Consider the following 15,697-nt stretch of genomic DNA (forward strand, 5'->3'; position numbering starts at 1 on the left):
AGTGAGTGTCATTCTCACGCCACGCCCCACACATGGACGTGTGCACAAGGGAGCCCAACCTGCCCTGAAGAGACTCACACACAGCAGACAGAGGGGACGGCCCCAGACGGTTGGGGATCCTGGGCCTTGTCACCCCATGGCTCTCAGGCCTACATGCATGGCCCCCCTCACCCAGCCTCCCCATCTGGGTGCAGCCTGGGGCCTGGTCTCATTCCAAGGGCTGGCCTCTGAGGTCGCGGGGCTGGAGGGCCCCAGACCCCATTTTCCTCGGGGAAAACACATCTACCCAGGAAATCGGAAAAATAATCAGTGCAGCGTGTGAGAGTCTGCCCGTATGTGAGTCGGTATGTGGGTGCATGCGTTCCTGTGTCAGTGTGCAAGGGTGTGTGTCTGTGTGTGTATGAGTACTCGCATGTGAGTGCATGACAGGAGACAGCTTCCACCTCAATGAGCGCCGGCCCCACGCTGTGGGGATGGCACAGTCCCCGGGGGCCACCTGTGCCTACACAACCACAGGCACGACCTCGGAGGAGAGGGAGGCACAGGGTAAGGGCCCTGCCCTCAGCTGCATAGCTTGGGGCGGAGCCCCTGCATGCAGGGAGTTCCCACCCCACCCCCTCTGCAAGCCCACCCACCACCATCTGAGTCAGGAAATGGCCCAAGGACACTTCTGGGCTCCAAGTTTGCAACACAGAGCAGTTGGCCCATCAACCGGGCCCTCTGGACATCAGAGACATGACGGGAGAAGGGCAGCACCCCAGAACCACTGGGAGGGAGCCCGTGGAAAGGGCAGTGGGTGGGGACGTTTCCCCACAGGACCCGCTTGAGGAAGGCCTGAAAACATTCTGTGTGGTCCAAACCCCAGGGCCTCCCCTGCACCTGCTCTTTCCTCCACACCTGCCTCCCCAGCCCCACGGTGACCAGTTCGTTCCCTCAGCCAGCTGCCTGCAGCCCCAGAATCCAGCAGCATCTTGGCCTCATCTATCCAGGACCTTGGAGTGTACTGTCCCCAGGAGGCAGCCCCGAGCCCTCCCTCTGCCTTGTCACCTTTATTCTTCTCTGAAGGTCACACACACTCCCCCCAGCACAGACTGCAGTTCCAGTAGTTGACTGGGGTCCCGGAAGACTAACTTCCTGGAGGGCAGGCAGTCCTGTCCCTGGCTCGGCATCTGCCACCCAAATGTGGACCCAGAACCATCCGGAGAAGGCGCCACAGCCCGAGCAGCCGCAGAGGCTTCACAGCTGTGTCTGCTCCAGTGGTCCCCGGCCCCTCCGCTACGTCCCCCCGGGAGGCCAGGCTCCAGCACATGGACAGTAGAGGACTCCCCGGAAGGGCAGCAGGTGGGAACCCTCACTCTGATGCAGGATGGTCCCCCCAGCCGGGCCCTAGCTCCCTAGTTCCTGCTGCCCTGGTGTCAGCAACTCTAGGTGCTTCTTACTCTGGGAGCTGGATGACACAGCTGTGATGCAAAGCGACCAGGTTTAGGGAGGCAACCGCCCATCAGACAAGAGGTCTGGAAGCCCAGGTTCCAAGGACTCAGGAGTTTCCGAATGGATGCCCACGGACATGAATCTGCAGGCCTGGAAGAGGCACTGGAAACTGCCTAAGCTGTAAGGTGCAGGGGATGGGAAGCCAGTATGTGCCCTGCCCAGCACCCGGAGGCTTGGGGGAGGAGTGTCCAGCCCAGGACAAGCCTGTGTCAGGGGAGCCACCTCCTACCCTCCTGCTCAGCTTAGCCAAGGCAGGTGAACAAACAGGTGACAGAATCCAGTCAGGGTGGGGATGGGGGGAGAGGGAGGTACTGGTGGGGACGGTCAGGAGGCTGGTTACGGGAGCAGGAAGAGGGGCCCCAGCTGGGAAACAGTCCAGCCAGAGGAGAAGGGGCACCGCGGTGGGGTGGGGCTGCACAGGCGGTCAGGAGAGGGTCTGGTGGAGGGAGTGGGGAGAGCCTGCAGAGGACCAGAGGGGAAGAGGGATTCCCTGGTGGCTGAGGGATTCCCTGGTGGCTCAGTGGTAAAGAATCCACCTGTCAATGCAGGAGACATGAGTTCGATCCTTGGACTGGGAAGATCCCCTGGAGAAGAAAATGGCAACCCACTCCAGTATCCTTGCCTGGGAAATCTCATGGACAGAGGAGACTGGAGGGCTACAGTCCATGGGGCCGCAGAGTCAGATACAACTCAGTAACTAAACAAAGAGGGGAAGAGGGCCAGCCAGTGGGGCAGAGGAGAATTGGGGTGGGGGGCGCCTGAGGAGGGGCTGGGCTGAGGGAGGGACACAGGTCCTGACAGATGCCCCAGAGGCCTGCCTTGAAGGAGGAGCAGGAGACGTAGGGGCAAGAGGCACGGGTTGCCAAAGCCCGTGTGGCAGCCAGCACCGCCAGCACACACAGGGGTTCTGAGAGTGGTCACATGGCTCCACCTGCCAGCACTCCGAGCTCAAGAGCTCAGACCACACTACAAGGGTGGGGGGTGGGGACGGAAATCTGGCCAGCTCCCACTTCCCCAGGACAGCCATGATTTCTGCTACCGTTCCATGGTTCAGGCACTAAACATATTTCCTTTACACTGACAGGAGGCCACATGGACCCTCGCTGTCCCCCTTCTGAAACATACAGCAGCCCTGCCCCCCTGGCTGAGAAGCGGGCCTCTGGGAGCTGTGAGCAGAGAGGCAGCACAAGGAGGAAGCTGGGGCTCCACCTCCTGCACCTGCCACAGGCAAGGCACCTGGGGGCAGGGCAGGCACCATGAGCCAGCGACCCTGCTCCAGAGACACCCACCCTCCCCCACCATCACTCCCTGGCAATGACCTTCGGCAGTGACCTTCACAAGCACTCCCCTGACTCTACTTCCCCGTCCTGTACCTGACCACAGCCACCTCCCGTATATAAGTCAGCAAGGGACAAGACTGACGTTGCCAGCTTCCCTCCTTCCCCCACCCTCGAAAGCCCAGGATTCTGCAGCCTGCCCACCGCTGCTGGCTCTGAGCAGGCCTCTGGTGTTCTTGCATGGGATGCCTTCAGCTCAGACATGTCACCCAGTTAAATAAAAGTAACTGTGCTGAGGTACAACCATTGGGCCTTGAAAGTGAGGCAGACAGAAGGGACCCCGTTCGGTCCATATTTATGGGACCCGGCCTTGGTCCTGGGCCAGCGGGGAATAATGACATTTCCCTTAAACTCTTTCTGCCCCAGTGGAAAGCAGTAGCAGGCACACCTTCCTGGGAAAAGGAGGAGCATAGCCCCCCATATTTCAGCTGTGCAGTCACATGTCTGACTTTCTTTGTGTTCTCCTCTACCTCCCAGCATCTGGGCTGGCCTGGGCCCTACAGAGCCCCAAAGCACACCAGGGCAGCACAGGACGACTGCAGGAAACCCCTGGAGTCCCTCTTTGGAGGGCCAGAGGAGCCCACACTTTAACCCAGGTCTCAGGCCCCAGCACAGGCTTTCTCCAGCAAGCACACGACACGCTGCGTATCTGCAGCAAAGACGGCACTCCGGCACTGACTGGTTCATCCATCCAGCCCTTCTGCCTGTCCTGGGTTCCATCCTGCGGGCGTGGTACCATCAGCAGGTGAGTGCACTGCAGGAGGGCAGGGAGGCGTAAGCATGACTAGCAACCAACACGCTTCGGAAATGTGCCTGCCATCTTCTCCACCAGTCTCAAGTACCAAGTTGCAGAGCTCACTAAGGACAGATTTCACAGACTCCCAGAATTTTCTCAGTGGAAGGGAGAATCCCGGGGGCACCATGCAGTCCGATCAGCGCATGGTTCTCCGCATCCATCTCCATCTGTCCATCAATATCACCACCACCTGTACAGACCAGTGGACTTGAATACCAACATTCTAAAGAAGCCACAACAATTCGGAAGAGACACAAGATTCCGAATGTGTGTTTTTCCAGTGTGAACTTTCTTCACTTTCACCACAGCCCTGAAGGTGAGACAGGACAGGAACCTGAGGCTCAGTGAGGGAAGGGTCTGCCTAGCCCAGGGAGTCACAGCTATTAGCCAACTGAAACCCTGGTGTCTGCTCCCTAAGAATTCACCTAAGTCCAGGATGGGCTCCCTTCCACCCTAGAATACAGGAGCTCATCTTATCCTGGGGGAGGGGTGGAGCTGTGAATGCCTGGGGCACCTTTACAGACTCTTCCTCCACCACCACCCCCCCATCCCTTAATCTTTTAATTCTCTAAAAGGAATGTCTACAGGCTACCTAGAACACTGGTTATTATAAAAGGAGACAATAGTACAGCCTTTCACTGAAGCAGTTGCCTGAACCCCTGGGGGCACCAGAACTCAGCTGGGGCCTGTCCAGGTAGCTTAGGGCCCCTCTCCCCTGAAGCTGACCTGGCCACTGAGACACACCCCCTGTCCGGATAGAGAGGAGGTCCTTGCTGGGGGGAAGCTGGCTGGGAGGAGGGGGGAGTAAACACAACACATAGTAGGATTGTGGGGGGAAAGATACAGGAGTGCCCCTGAGAAGGTCAAACAAGCGCCACTCAAAGCCTAAGTATGAAGGTGGGAGGCAGGCTGCAGAAAGGAGCCCTCCCTCTCCACTCCCTCCTTCCTCTCCCTGGGGGCAATCAGCCCCCTGGCCCTTTTCCCTTTTTTTCTTTATCTCTGCCTCCTCACAGTCTCTGGCCTTCACCTCTATTTCTCCTCCTCTGTTCCCCCCACCCCACCAGCCCCTCTCAGCCAGCTCCCTTCCACATACTCCCTCCTCCTCCCCTCCCAGCCCCCACCACACACTGGTCTCTCTGGGCCCTGAAATATGTGTCACTCCTCGGTGTCCCATGGCCCCTCTGATCCTGTGCATTCCGGGCATCACCGTCTGGGGGCTCCTCCCTTGGTCCTTGGGCAGAGGGGCCTTGGTGGGGCCCTGGCACCAGCTGTCTGACTCGCATCACTCCCCCCACACCCCACTTCCCAGTTGTTCTTCCCAAAGCCAGCTCCGTCCAGCTGCCCTTCCTCACCCCTGTCTCCTCACCTCCCCTCTATTTCTCTTTAGATGGGCTCCCCCAACCCATCAGATTCCCACCACCCTCCTGTCAAAATGCAACCAGAGGGAGAAACAAAACCCTCCCTCTGCGCCCTCCAAGACTAGCTGGGATGGGCTGGGCTGCATGGGAAAACACCGGGCTGGAAGACACCTGCCTCAGACCTCTGGGGTCCTTGGGCTGGGGAGGAGCCCCTTAGAAGCAGTCAGCATGGGGTCCTCACCACGATCTTGCCCCTGGGGAAAGACAGTGACAAAGTTCAGGCGCTGCGAGCCTGGATCCCGGCTCAGGCGGAGCAGGTCGAGAGGGACCAGAGAGAGCCCTGTGCGACCTTGGCAAACCCTGTCCTTCAAGACCCCAACCACAAATGGGAGCCAGGGCGGCTGGAGGGGGCCAAAGTCCTTACCCGCTTCCCACATCCCCCATGACGGCAGGGTTGGGAGGGGAACTCTGCGAGCCCAGCACGCGCTCCGCGCTCCAGGCGCAAGCGAGAGGAGCCCGGGGCTGAGCGCACAGCCCGCAGCAATCCTGCTTGCCCAGGCCCGCTCCTCGTGCCTACTTTTTGTCCATCCTGTGGGGATGGGTGCAGCCAGACAGCGTCGGACCAGAGCTCTGGCCTCACCGCCCGCCCACCAGCTGTGTGACCTTGGGCCAATCCTTGCCCTCTCCACGCCGCTAGTTTCGGGTCTCCAGACCCAGGAGTGCTTGTGGACTGTAACTCGGGAAAGAGTTCGGCCCCAGGGTGCCAGCCCTCAATGTGTCCCCAATTCCCTGAGTGACCTTGAATGTCCCCCTTCCAATTCTGGGCCTCAGTTTCTCCTCCTGCCCAGTCGGTAGATGCACACCCTTCTCCCCGCGTTCCCAGTCCCTCCCGAGAGCAGGTGTATCCCTGACCGGATCGAGGGCGCGCGGCGACACTTACGGTTCTCCAGAGACGTGGGCGCTTGGCGGGGACCAAGGTAGCCGTGACCAGCAAGTGTGAGACAGCCACCACGAGCCCGAAGCCGATGGCCAGCAGGCTGCGCACGGGCAGCAGGGCATAGGACACGAAGGTGACCAAAAGGAGCTGCCAGACTCCCTGATCGGCTGTCGCCGGCACCGCTGCCGCCCCGGCGTGGGCACCGGCGGGGCCGCCGAGCGCGAAGGGACAGCACAGCAGCGCGAAGGTGAGGCTGAAGAGCAGCGCGAGCTGGCCGACCTGCTGCAGCTGGGGCACCTGCAGCGAGCGGACGTTGGTGACCACGAGCAGCGCCAGGAAGAGCACGCAGTGCACGGGGTGCGAGCCCTTGGCCAGGCCGGGCGCGGGCCCCGGCGCGCCCAGCAGCTCGGCCAGGGACAGCGCGCCCGCCAGCAGGCTGAGCATGGCCAGCGCCTTCAGCGTCGCCGCCTGCTCCAGCCGCAGCGTGTAGCCGCGGAACAGCGCCTCCAGCTCGGGGCACGCGAACTCCTCATCGCACGCCCGCAGCCCGCGCCGGCCGCCCGGCCCCGCCGCCCGCTCGGCGCCCCCAGACTCGCCCGCGCCGCCTCCGCCTCCGCCGCCGCCTCGGCCGCGCGGCGCCCCCGCCATCCCAGCGCCATGCAGCGGGCGCGCCCCTCGCCGGCCGGGGCGCCGGGCGGGCGGGCGGGCGGCGAGGCGCCGGGGCGCGGCGGGCCGAGTTGGGGCGCCGGCTGCCCCGCGCGCGCGCCCCGAGCGCGTCCCCTCCCGCCCGCAGCGCCTGCGCACTGGCGCCGCCCGCGCCCGGGCCGCGGTCCTCCCGCGACCGCGCTGCGACAGCCGAGCTCGGAGCCGCGGGCCTGGGTGCGCGAGGCCCACGCGCGTGCGCGAGGCCCGCACCCCAACTCCACAATCTGTACGCCCCTCTGCCCGAGGAGTCTCGTGACCTTGGGCGCCCACCCTGCCCCTCCTGTCCTCAGTTTCCCCACTGGTGCGCAGTGCCAGGCACTCTGCTGTCTCTTGGGGCGTTAAAAGTGCTGGAATTCTGCACCGTTCCCCCGGAGGCGGGCAGCTTACCTTGTCAAATGTAACCCCCCAATAAAAGCGGGTCACTATATTCTAGAGGAACCCAAAATGAGGCCCACGCTTGACCACAGACCCACACCCAGAGCCCTGCGAGGTGAAGGGATGCCCTAGAACCCTGGGGGCGGAGAGGAAGGTGGTGACCCGTGACATCTCCCTCCCCCCAGCCTCTCTGCACCCAGAAGCAAGTCCTGTCCTGGTTCCTACAACCCACCCACCCCCACTCCCTCGTCAGCGGGTGCAGGGGTGGAAGCAGTGACCAGATGGTGAGATTGGAGGAGCAGAAACCCCAGCCGAAGTTCGGCCCGCAGGTAGCCTGGCCAGTGCCACCTGAGTGCTAGAGGAGCCAGGTTAGAGTCACAGCGATAGAGTCTGTGGAAGCCGGTGTGAGGCTGCTGGTGCAGGGGTGGAATGGGAGAGGGAAAGGAAAAGGGAAGCTGCAGTTTGCCCTAAGTGGAAGCTGGAAACCCGAGTGATGAGATGTTTTCTTCAGCAGGACAAATGGAGGGACTGTTGCTGTGGCACGTGTGTGGGACCCACTGCTTACACTCACTCTAAAGGAAAAGGATTTGTGCCAGCCTTAACCTGCATTATGCTCACAGTGTCCCCTGGGGGTCCGTGCTTATGTCCCCCTTAACACACAAGGATCTCAGAGTAAGCAGCTGACCCCAGGAGATGTGGAGAGGTGTCAGGACTCCCAGCAGAACCAGTGTCTGCTCCATCATCCCCTGCTGCTTCTCATATGAGTGGACCACCACGTGGGTGGACTGGGAATCAGAGATCCCATGAGTCCCAGAGACCAGGAGGCTGGTTCTCTGCAAGGGGTCCTACCTGAGCCCAGTTCCAGACAAACAGGTTAAACTACTGTGGCTCAGGCATGGGTCTGTTTCAGAGGGGCTCTAGGGCTGAGACCCCCTGCACCATATACTGTTATATGGACACAAGAATTAGATATGAGGTGTATGTCACACCTTTCTGGAATCAGTTGAGCCGGGTGAAGTTGCCATTTTTATAAAAGGTTCAAAGTAATCTGGTATCAGCTGTGATAGTTGTAAAGATATCACCTCACAATCTCTGCCTAGGCCAGGAACACCTCCACCCTTGTTTCCCAGCTGTTCATATCAGCAAATTTTGGTGGCTATCTGGTCCCTCCTCCTGAAATGGCCTCCCCACACAGGACACCTCCTCTGTGAAGCCTTCCTGACTCCCCCTGCCCCAGCCAATTGCTTCCTCATCCCAGTTTCTACTCTCCCTAGTACCCACCACTCTGGTCATCAGTTCATTTGTCTCCAACCCTAATGGATCTGGCAGCTCTGGGAAGGCAGCAACTGAGCCAGAAAGATCTCCTGCCTCCCCCTCACTTGGCAAAGTGCCCATCTTCTGTCCTCTAGTTTTCTGCCCCTCCCCAGAAGGTAGCAAAGTCTGCAGGATTTTTCTTTTTCTTTTTTTTTTTTTTTTTAGGATTTTTCTTTTTAAGTACTGAGTATCAAGAGTAGATTCTCTTGTTAAATGATGCAGTATATCTCTATATCTTAATGACTTTGTGGAAGGAAAACTGAATAATATCTGAAAATGAATCAAACTATGTAAGAATGCAAGAAGTATGATAAAGTGATCTGGGTACAAAGTTCACAAATCAGTAACACACTCTTCCTTCACCCAACAACTTTAACGGGCAAACTCAACTCTTTTTCTACAGAGCCTGTGTATATCAGGGTCAATGGAAAGAGATTCAGCCATGGGCACCATGCCTTTTGTTTGTCGCTACACACAAAGCATCTCCTGACAAAGCATCCGGGGCCACGGGGGGCACGGTTCACAGGTCATTGTCACATCCATCATGTCCTTTGTGCCTCATGGCATCCTGGTGAAAAGGTTTGTCACCCTTGTCTTGTTGACCAGGAGGCAGAGGCCTGGAGATGTTGCTGCAGGGCCAGAGATGGGGATGCACCAGAGCTTCGTGGGAGCTGTGGAGGCTATGGCTCCCTAACTCCAGATGCTGGGAGAGATTGTTACCATCACAGTGCAGACGTGCATGGCTCATAGGTTCCTCTTGTCTCATCCCATTGGCTGGAAGGAAAGGAGAAGACCGCACATGGGCAATTTGCAGCCAGGGAAAATTATCTGAGAGTCAAGTGCACACATCCAGTATTCTCGCTGGGTGTCATGGCTTGAATTGTGTCCACCTCAAATTTATACTTGGAAGTCCTAACCTGCAGTACCTCTGAACATGACCTTATTTGGAAATGAGGTTATTACAGATGCAATTAAGTTGAGGCCATTCTGGAGTAGGGTGAGTCCTAACCCAATATGACCGGTGTCCTTATACAAGGGGGCATTTGGAGACAGATTCACACACAGAGAACACCGCGTGAAGACTGGAGTGATGCTGCCACAAGCCAAGGCAGCACCTGAAGTCAGGAGAGAGGCCGGGGAATGGATCCTCCCCCAGTGTCTTCAGAGGGAGCATGGCCCTCCCCACTGACCTTGATCTTGGACTTCAGGCCTCCCACTTCTGTGAGAGAATTGTTTGCAAATCTCTTTTCTGTTGTTTAAGCCCCCAGGGTGCAATACTTTATTACAGGGGCCCTAGCAGACTAATATCTCTAGCATGTGGTTTATCTTGGGTAATGTTCCATGTTACAGAGTGCAAATATTGACAGATAGTAAAAGGGTTGCAAAGATCACCAGGGGAAATTCTGTTCTGGGGAGCATGTCCTCCCCAGCAGAGGTGAGCAGATACAGGGCACCATCATGGGCCACATTGAGTCCTGCTGGCCTGGGAGGACAGACATTCGGTTACCTCCTTGTCACCAAAAAAAGTTTTCCTCTCCCCTGTGAGGGGCTGCTCACAGTCCTCTACCCACTTTCCTAAGGAGAGTTGGCACATCTCTCGGGACAGGCAGGCAGTGTTTCTTGCACCAGTAGTGCCACCGGGCCTCCCTCTGACTTTTGATTATTTACAAATCTCATGTGTATGTTAGCATTTGAGCATCACAACTGCCAACGGCCCTGAACTTCGCAGAAACTAATCCAGTTTCAGATCATGAGTGAGTATGGTTCAGGGTGGACCCAGCCTGGAGCCAGATTCAGCATCACAGACACCACAGGGATGGTGGACCATTAGTCACATAGCAAGGCTGGTGTCCCAGCACCACCCCTCCCAGCTGTGTGGCTTTGGGCAGCTTACTCAGCCTCTCTGTGCCTCGTGTCCTCCTTAGATTGAGTAGGTAACAACCCCTGGCTCACAGGGTTTTGGTAGGCAGAGAGGCATATATACCCACAGAACCTACACTTCATAAGCACAAAATAAAGGGGTTTTGCCTCTCATGGGTCAGTGTTCCCTGCAAATGGGGTAAAGGAATGGGGCAAAGGCCATTCAAACACGTTGAGGTAAATGTATAAGTTTCAGGCATTCTGAACAGAGACCATGATACCAGGGTAGTTGCTCTAAGCCAGCCCACTGAGTTCCTCAGACTTTGGCCAGAGACTTAGCTTGCAGACAAGTGTTTCTTATTCCACATGCCACTGCTCTGTATTTGGAACAAAGTTCTGCCTGTGGGTCTGTGGGGAAGAGACCTACCTCTAGTGGACTGATTCTGAGCCACTGTGGAAATGCAAGTTGGTGGGGACAGAGGTAGGAAAGTTCAACAAGGAAACTACATTCCACAGAGTTAATTTTGTCAGAGCCATTGCTTCTTAATCAAATGACCCACATGACAGGTTCAAAGGAGAGCCATGAAAGTGGAGTAGCCCTGCAGCCAGGTGACTTGGGTGCTCAGCCTCCAGGGACACTGGGATGCGCGTTCCTGACACCCGGGCAGGCGCACTACCCAGGCCTTCCTCAGATCGCTCCTGGTGGACTTGTCTGGGGCTTGAGAAGCCCACGAATGATTTGTGGGACAATGATTAGAAAAGTTCAGGGGCTCTACTCAGGAACCCTCCAGTCAAAAGGGGGCAGGAGAACTCCAACCCCAACTATCTTAATCTGAACACTTGAGTCAGTTCTAGTGAGAGGAATGAACCTAAAGCCTATTATACAGAGTGAAGTAAGTCAGAAAAAGAAAAACAAATATCATATATTAACACATATATTTGAAATCTAGAAAGATGGTACTGATGAACCTATTTGCAGGGCAGCAATGGAGATGCAGGCATAGAAAATAGTCTTGTGGACAAGGGCACGGGGAAAAGGAGAGGGCGAGATGAATGGAGAGAGTAGCATGGAAGCATATACACTACCATAGGCAAGGTAGATAGCCAGTGGGAATTTGCACTATGACTGGAAACTCGAACTGGGGCTACGTAACAACCTAGAGCGGTGGGAATGGGTGGGAGGTACAAGAGGAAGGGGACATATGTACACCTATGGCTAATTCATGCTGATGCATGGCACAAATCAAACCAATATCATAAAGCAATTATCCCTCAATTAAAAAAAATTTTTTTTTTTAAATCTGAAAACTAAGAGGCCCTTTTACTCTCCCAACTGAAAGCCTGAATGGCTGACCCAGGACCACAACTTGGAGGCCCAGGGAGGCCACTGGGGGAGGTGCTCCCCTTCTGAAGTCCTCGAGCCCAAGCAGGGGCTGCCCCTGGACAAGTGGATAGATGACAGTAGGCAGACAACCAGCCTCCCCTTCACATGTCACTGTCCCCTGCAGTGCCAGCAGGAAGAGAGCTAACTGCAGCTTCAGAGTGGCTCTACCACTGGCCTCCCCCGGGGTGGTGGGCTTGCAGATCTTGGGGGACTCAGCGTCCTCACTTCTACGCTGGCGTCTCTGGCCAGCCTAGGGGCAAAGGCATCAGATAACATCTGAGTGTCCACCGCTTCTACAGGGAGACCCGGCTGGCGGGAGGAGGTTGGTGTGACAGGCACTTTCGCCGATTGCCCTTGTCACTTAGGATGTGGCATCAAGCAGAGTAGGACTCCGGGCGGGTGGGAGAGGCGGGTGCCAGCTGAGCAATCACACAGATAGATACGTGATCGCACCTGTGGCAAGTATCTCCCAGGAAAGCAGGATGTGTCCTCGGAAGAGCCCTGTGGTGGGAGAGAGGGGTCAGGCTGCACTGGGCTCTGTGAACCGCACCCGCACACCCAGAAGGGTGGGCTACTGTTCTTGATGCCCGGAGCACACTGTGGGGCCTAGACGATTAATCCAGACTTGGTGGTGGTGGGCAGTGGTGGGCGTGGGGGCTGCTGACCTTCTCTACTGCCCGGAGCCGAGTTCCTATGAGGTTTCTGTGTCATCTTGGTGAGACAACACGTGGCCTCTTGAGTGAACATCAGCCACGAGCAGGGTGGAAGGGCCCGGATGACTCTGGGAGGGTTGGCATCAGCACGGGTAGGATGAAAGGGTCCATTGACCGACCCTGGGACGGAGGCCATGGTGGCCACTCTCAGGTGCAGACAGCAATTCATTCAAGCCCCATCCATGCCCACTCAGGTGCTCCAGGGAAAAACCGTCTGCCCTAATGTAACACACCTCCCTCCATGAGCCAAAGCAAGTGCATCTCCTTCCTGTGTTCTCTATATTGCATTTTTTTTCCCCAAAGGAAATTAGCTTCTGTGCAGGCATGCAGTGGTGTTTTCTGAGAAGGAGGGGAGCTCTCCATCTAGGTGGTGACTGTCTGGGGGCCAAGTGTTCTCATGGGAGTGTGGTTCTGTCTAGCAGGAGGAAGGAGGGGACACAGCGTCCTGATGGTCACCTCTGCTGCTAGTGAGGACAGGGTGGTCAGTGCAGACAAGGACCACCCACCCAGAGGCAGTGCCTGACATGCACCCTGGCACCAAGCGGCGTGCCCTGGGAGATGAGGACAAAGCTGGGATTCCCTATGGATTCCCTGGTGACATCTGGGGTCCTGACAGCTCCTGAAACAATGCTCTTACTACCAGCTCTCCTGGCAGACCATCCACCACAGGGACAGAAGGCAACAGAAGAGGTGCCCGCTCAGCGCTGCCCCAAAGCCGCCTGCCGACAGTTATTTGTAGTGACCCAGGGGACCTAAGCTGACCGGCACTAAATGGATTTGTATAAACCCTCCCCAGGGGGTCAGGCTGAAGACAGCGGGAGGTAGGGGACGGGAGCTAAAGGCTCACCCTGAAACGTGCCGGGGGGGGGGCGGGTGGGAAATAAGCTTTGCGCGGCGGAGAGTCGACTCTGACAGCTGCGCCCGAAAGGCAGGGAAGCTTCAGCCTGAGGATTTGCACTAAAAATAGAATCGCTGGCTTGTGGGTAGAGAATTTGACCCAATTAGAGATTACCAGTTTCAGGAATTACTGGAAAAGAAATCTCATTAAATAGGTTAAATATAGGCGCCAGAGGCTGAAAAGGCCATCTGGGACTAAAAGGAAAACCAAAACTCCAGAAGGATTTTTAAATGCATTTTGCATCTCCTGTAAAGGGAAGGGACTTAGAGTGCTGTAAATACAGCCCAAGGCACCTGGACGATGAGCTCCCAGCCCTGCATTTTGTATTTTGCAGAGGGTGGAGGCTGGTGCAGAGCCACGCTGCCCACTGGCCCCGTGCTCGCCACTGTGGGGTCTGGCTAAGCAGACCCTTCCCTGTGTTAAAGAGCTGCAGCTCTGAGTCACACTCAAGTGTTGGTGTGACAGCACTCAGGTCAGCCCATGGGAAATATGAGTGGGACCCCACCCCAACCCACTCTGGATTCCCTGAGTCTCCAGGCACTGCCTTATCCCCATCAGAAGCCCAGCAACCTCTCCCTCCAAGCCTGCCTTCCTCGCCTCATGTCCAATCTGCCTCCAAGTCCTATGAATCCGACTCCTGAAATAGCTTCCTCCCGTGCATCTCCTCTCTCGCCCGCTGCAGCTTGCCTTCATCCGGGTCTTCACCGCTTCTTGCCAAGACCACTGGAACCACCCTCCCTCCCATCACTCAGACGCTGGCACATTTTCCCTAAAATGTAGAAAGCATCTTATCCACTCCATGCTCTAAAAAAAGATGCTTCCTACTGCCTCAGAGCATCCCCCAAGCATGTTTTTTACAGCACACGCGTCCTGAGGAAAACCCTAAGAAAAGAAATGCTGTGTCTGAAAGCTCTCAAGAGATGCTGCAGACAGGAGCCCCGCTTACCTTGGCTGAACGCTGCCTTTTGACTAACTTGACCACGGAACACCTAGGAACACCATGTGGCATGAGTGCTGCCCTGGGCAAGGCTGGGCAGGCCGGCACCCAGCCCACCCCCTCTCCTACACAACTGTACGCTGGTTGCCCCCAGTTCAGACTGGTAACTGTGTAGCTGTTCCCTGTCATCCCCTGTGTGGCCAGGTCCTCTCTGAACCTCTCCTCTGGCTTGCAGAGTCTCACCCACTATATCAGCCGGAAACCTTCGAGGTCAATCAAGAGGAATGGAGACCACAGTGGCAGGTCGGTTCGCACACATCTCTGATGGGTCCTGAAGCCCAAATTGCATTTTCCTGATACCAATGGGAGTAACACAATGAAGGGCAGGTGCCTCCTGTGCCTCGGGTCATTCCAAGTCAGCACTGTCCTCCACGTGCCAGCAGAAGCAGCCCAGTGGCCCCCACATGCTCACTGCTGGGACCATCACTGGGCTAGGAGCCCAGGGTCTCCGACAGCCAGCATGAGTCTGGGTCCTGTTCCTCCCTAGGCAAGAGGGCATCAGGGAAACACACACTTTGGCAGTCCATTGGAACCATGTCAATTGGGGAAGGTTGGGATGCTAGTATGGTAAAACACTATCAGCACACCCCCATTTATGGGCCAACTCAGTTCCCTCTTCATCAAAGGAGCCCCACACCGATTCCCTCCACACTCCCCTGCCTTCCCACACTCATCAACTTCTATCTCTGTAGCAGGTTGAATGGGGTCCCCCCAGAACTCATGTCCACCTGGATCCTCAGAATGGGACTTTAGAAATACATTCTTTGCAGAAGAAATTAATTCAAGGTCTCAAGATGCCATCATCCTGCATTTAGGTGTCCAAGTGGAAACACTTATTTTCTTGGACTCTAAATCACTGCAGATGGTGACTGCAGCCACCAAATTAAAAGACACTTGCTCCTTAGAAGGAAAGCTATGACAAACCTAAACAGCATATTAAAAAGCAGAGGCATCACTTTGCTGATAAATGTCCATATAGTAAAAGCTATGGTTTTTCCAGTAGTCATGTATGGATGTGAGAGTTGGGCTATGAAGAAATCTGAAGAATTGATGCTTTTGAACTGTGGTGCTGGAGAAGACTTTTGAGAGTCCCTTGGACTGCAAGGGGTCCAACCAGTCCATCCTAAAGGAAGTCAGTCCTGAATATTCATTGGACGGACTGATGCTGAAGCTGAAACTCCAATACTTTGGCCACCTGATGCGAAGAACCTACTCATTGGAAAAGACCCTGATGCTGGGAATGATTGAAGGTGGGAGGGGAAGGGGATGACAGAGGATGAGATGGTTGGATGGCACCACTGACTCAATGGACATGAGTTTGAGCAAACTCTGGAAGATAGTGAAGGACAGGGAAGACTGGTGTGCTGCAGTCCATGGGGGTCTCAAAGAGTCAGACACAACTTGGTGACTGAATAATGACAAATGAGAAGAGAAGATAGCTGTGTGAGGATGGAGGCAGAGCTTGGAGTGATGCTGCCACAAGCCAAGGATGCCAAGGCTGGCCAGCCACCACTTCAGCTGGAAGCTGAAAG

General features: G+C 56.3%; 1 protein-coding gene across 1 annotated transcript in view; it reads right to left on the minus strand.

Moving 5' to 3' along the window:
• The window catches only part of ADCY1 (adenylate cyclase 1), a 98,079-nt gene extending 91,512 nt beyond the window's left edge, over positions 1–6,567 (minus strand). Inside the window, exon 1 of the mRNA XM_065939234.1 lies at positions 5,923–6,567. Coding sequence (XP_065795306.1) covers positions 5,923–6,567 — 645 coding nt within the window. The remainder of the gene's footprint in view (positions 1–5,922) is intronic.
• Positions 6,568–15,697: the final 9,130 nt, after the last annotated feature.

Source organism: Muntiacus reevesi, chromosome 6 (genome assembly GCF_963930625.1).
Source record: "Muntiacus reevesi chromosome 6, mMunRee1.1, whole genome shotgun sequence".
NCBI classification, from domain to species: Eukaryota; Metazoa; Chordata; class Mammalia; order Artiodactyla; family Cervidae; genus Muntiacus; species Muntiacus reevesi.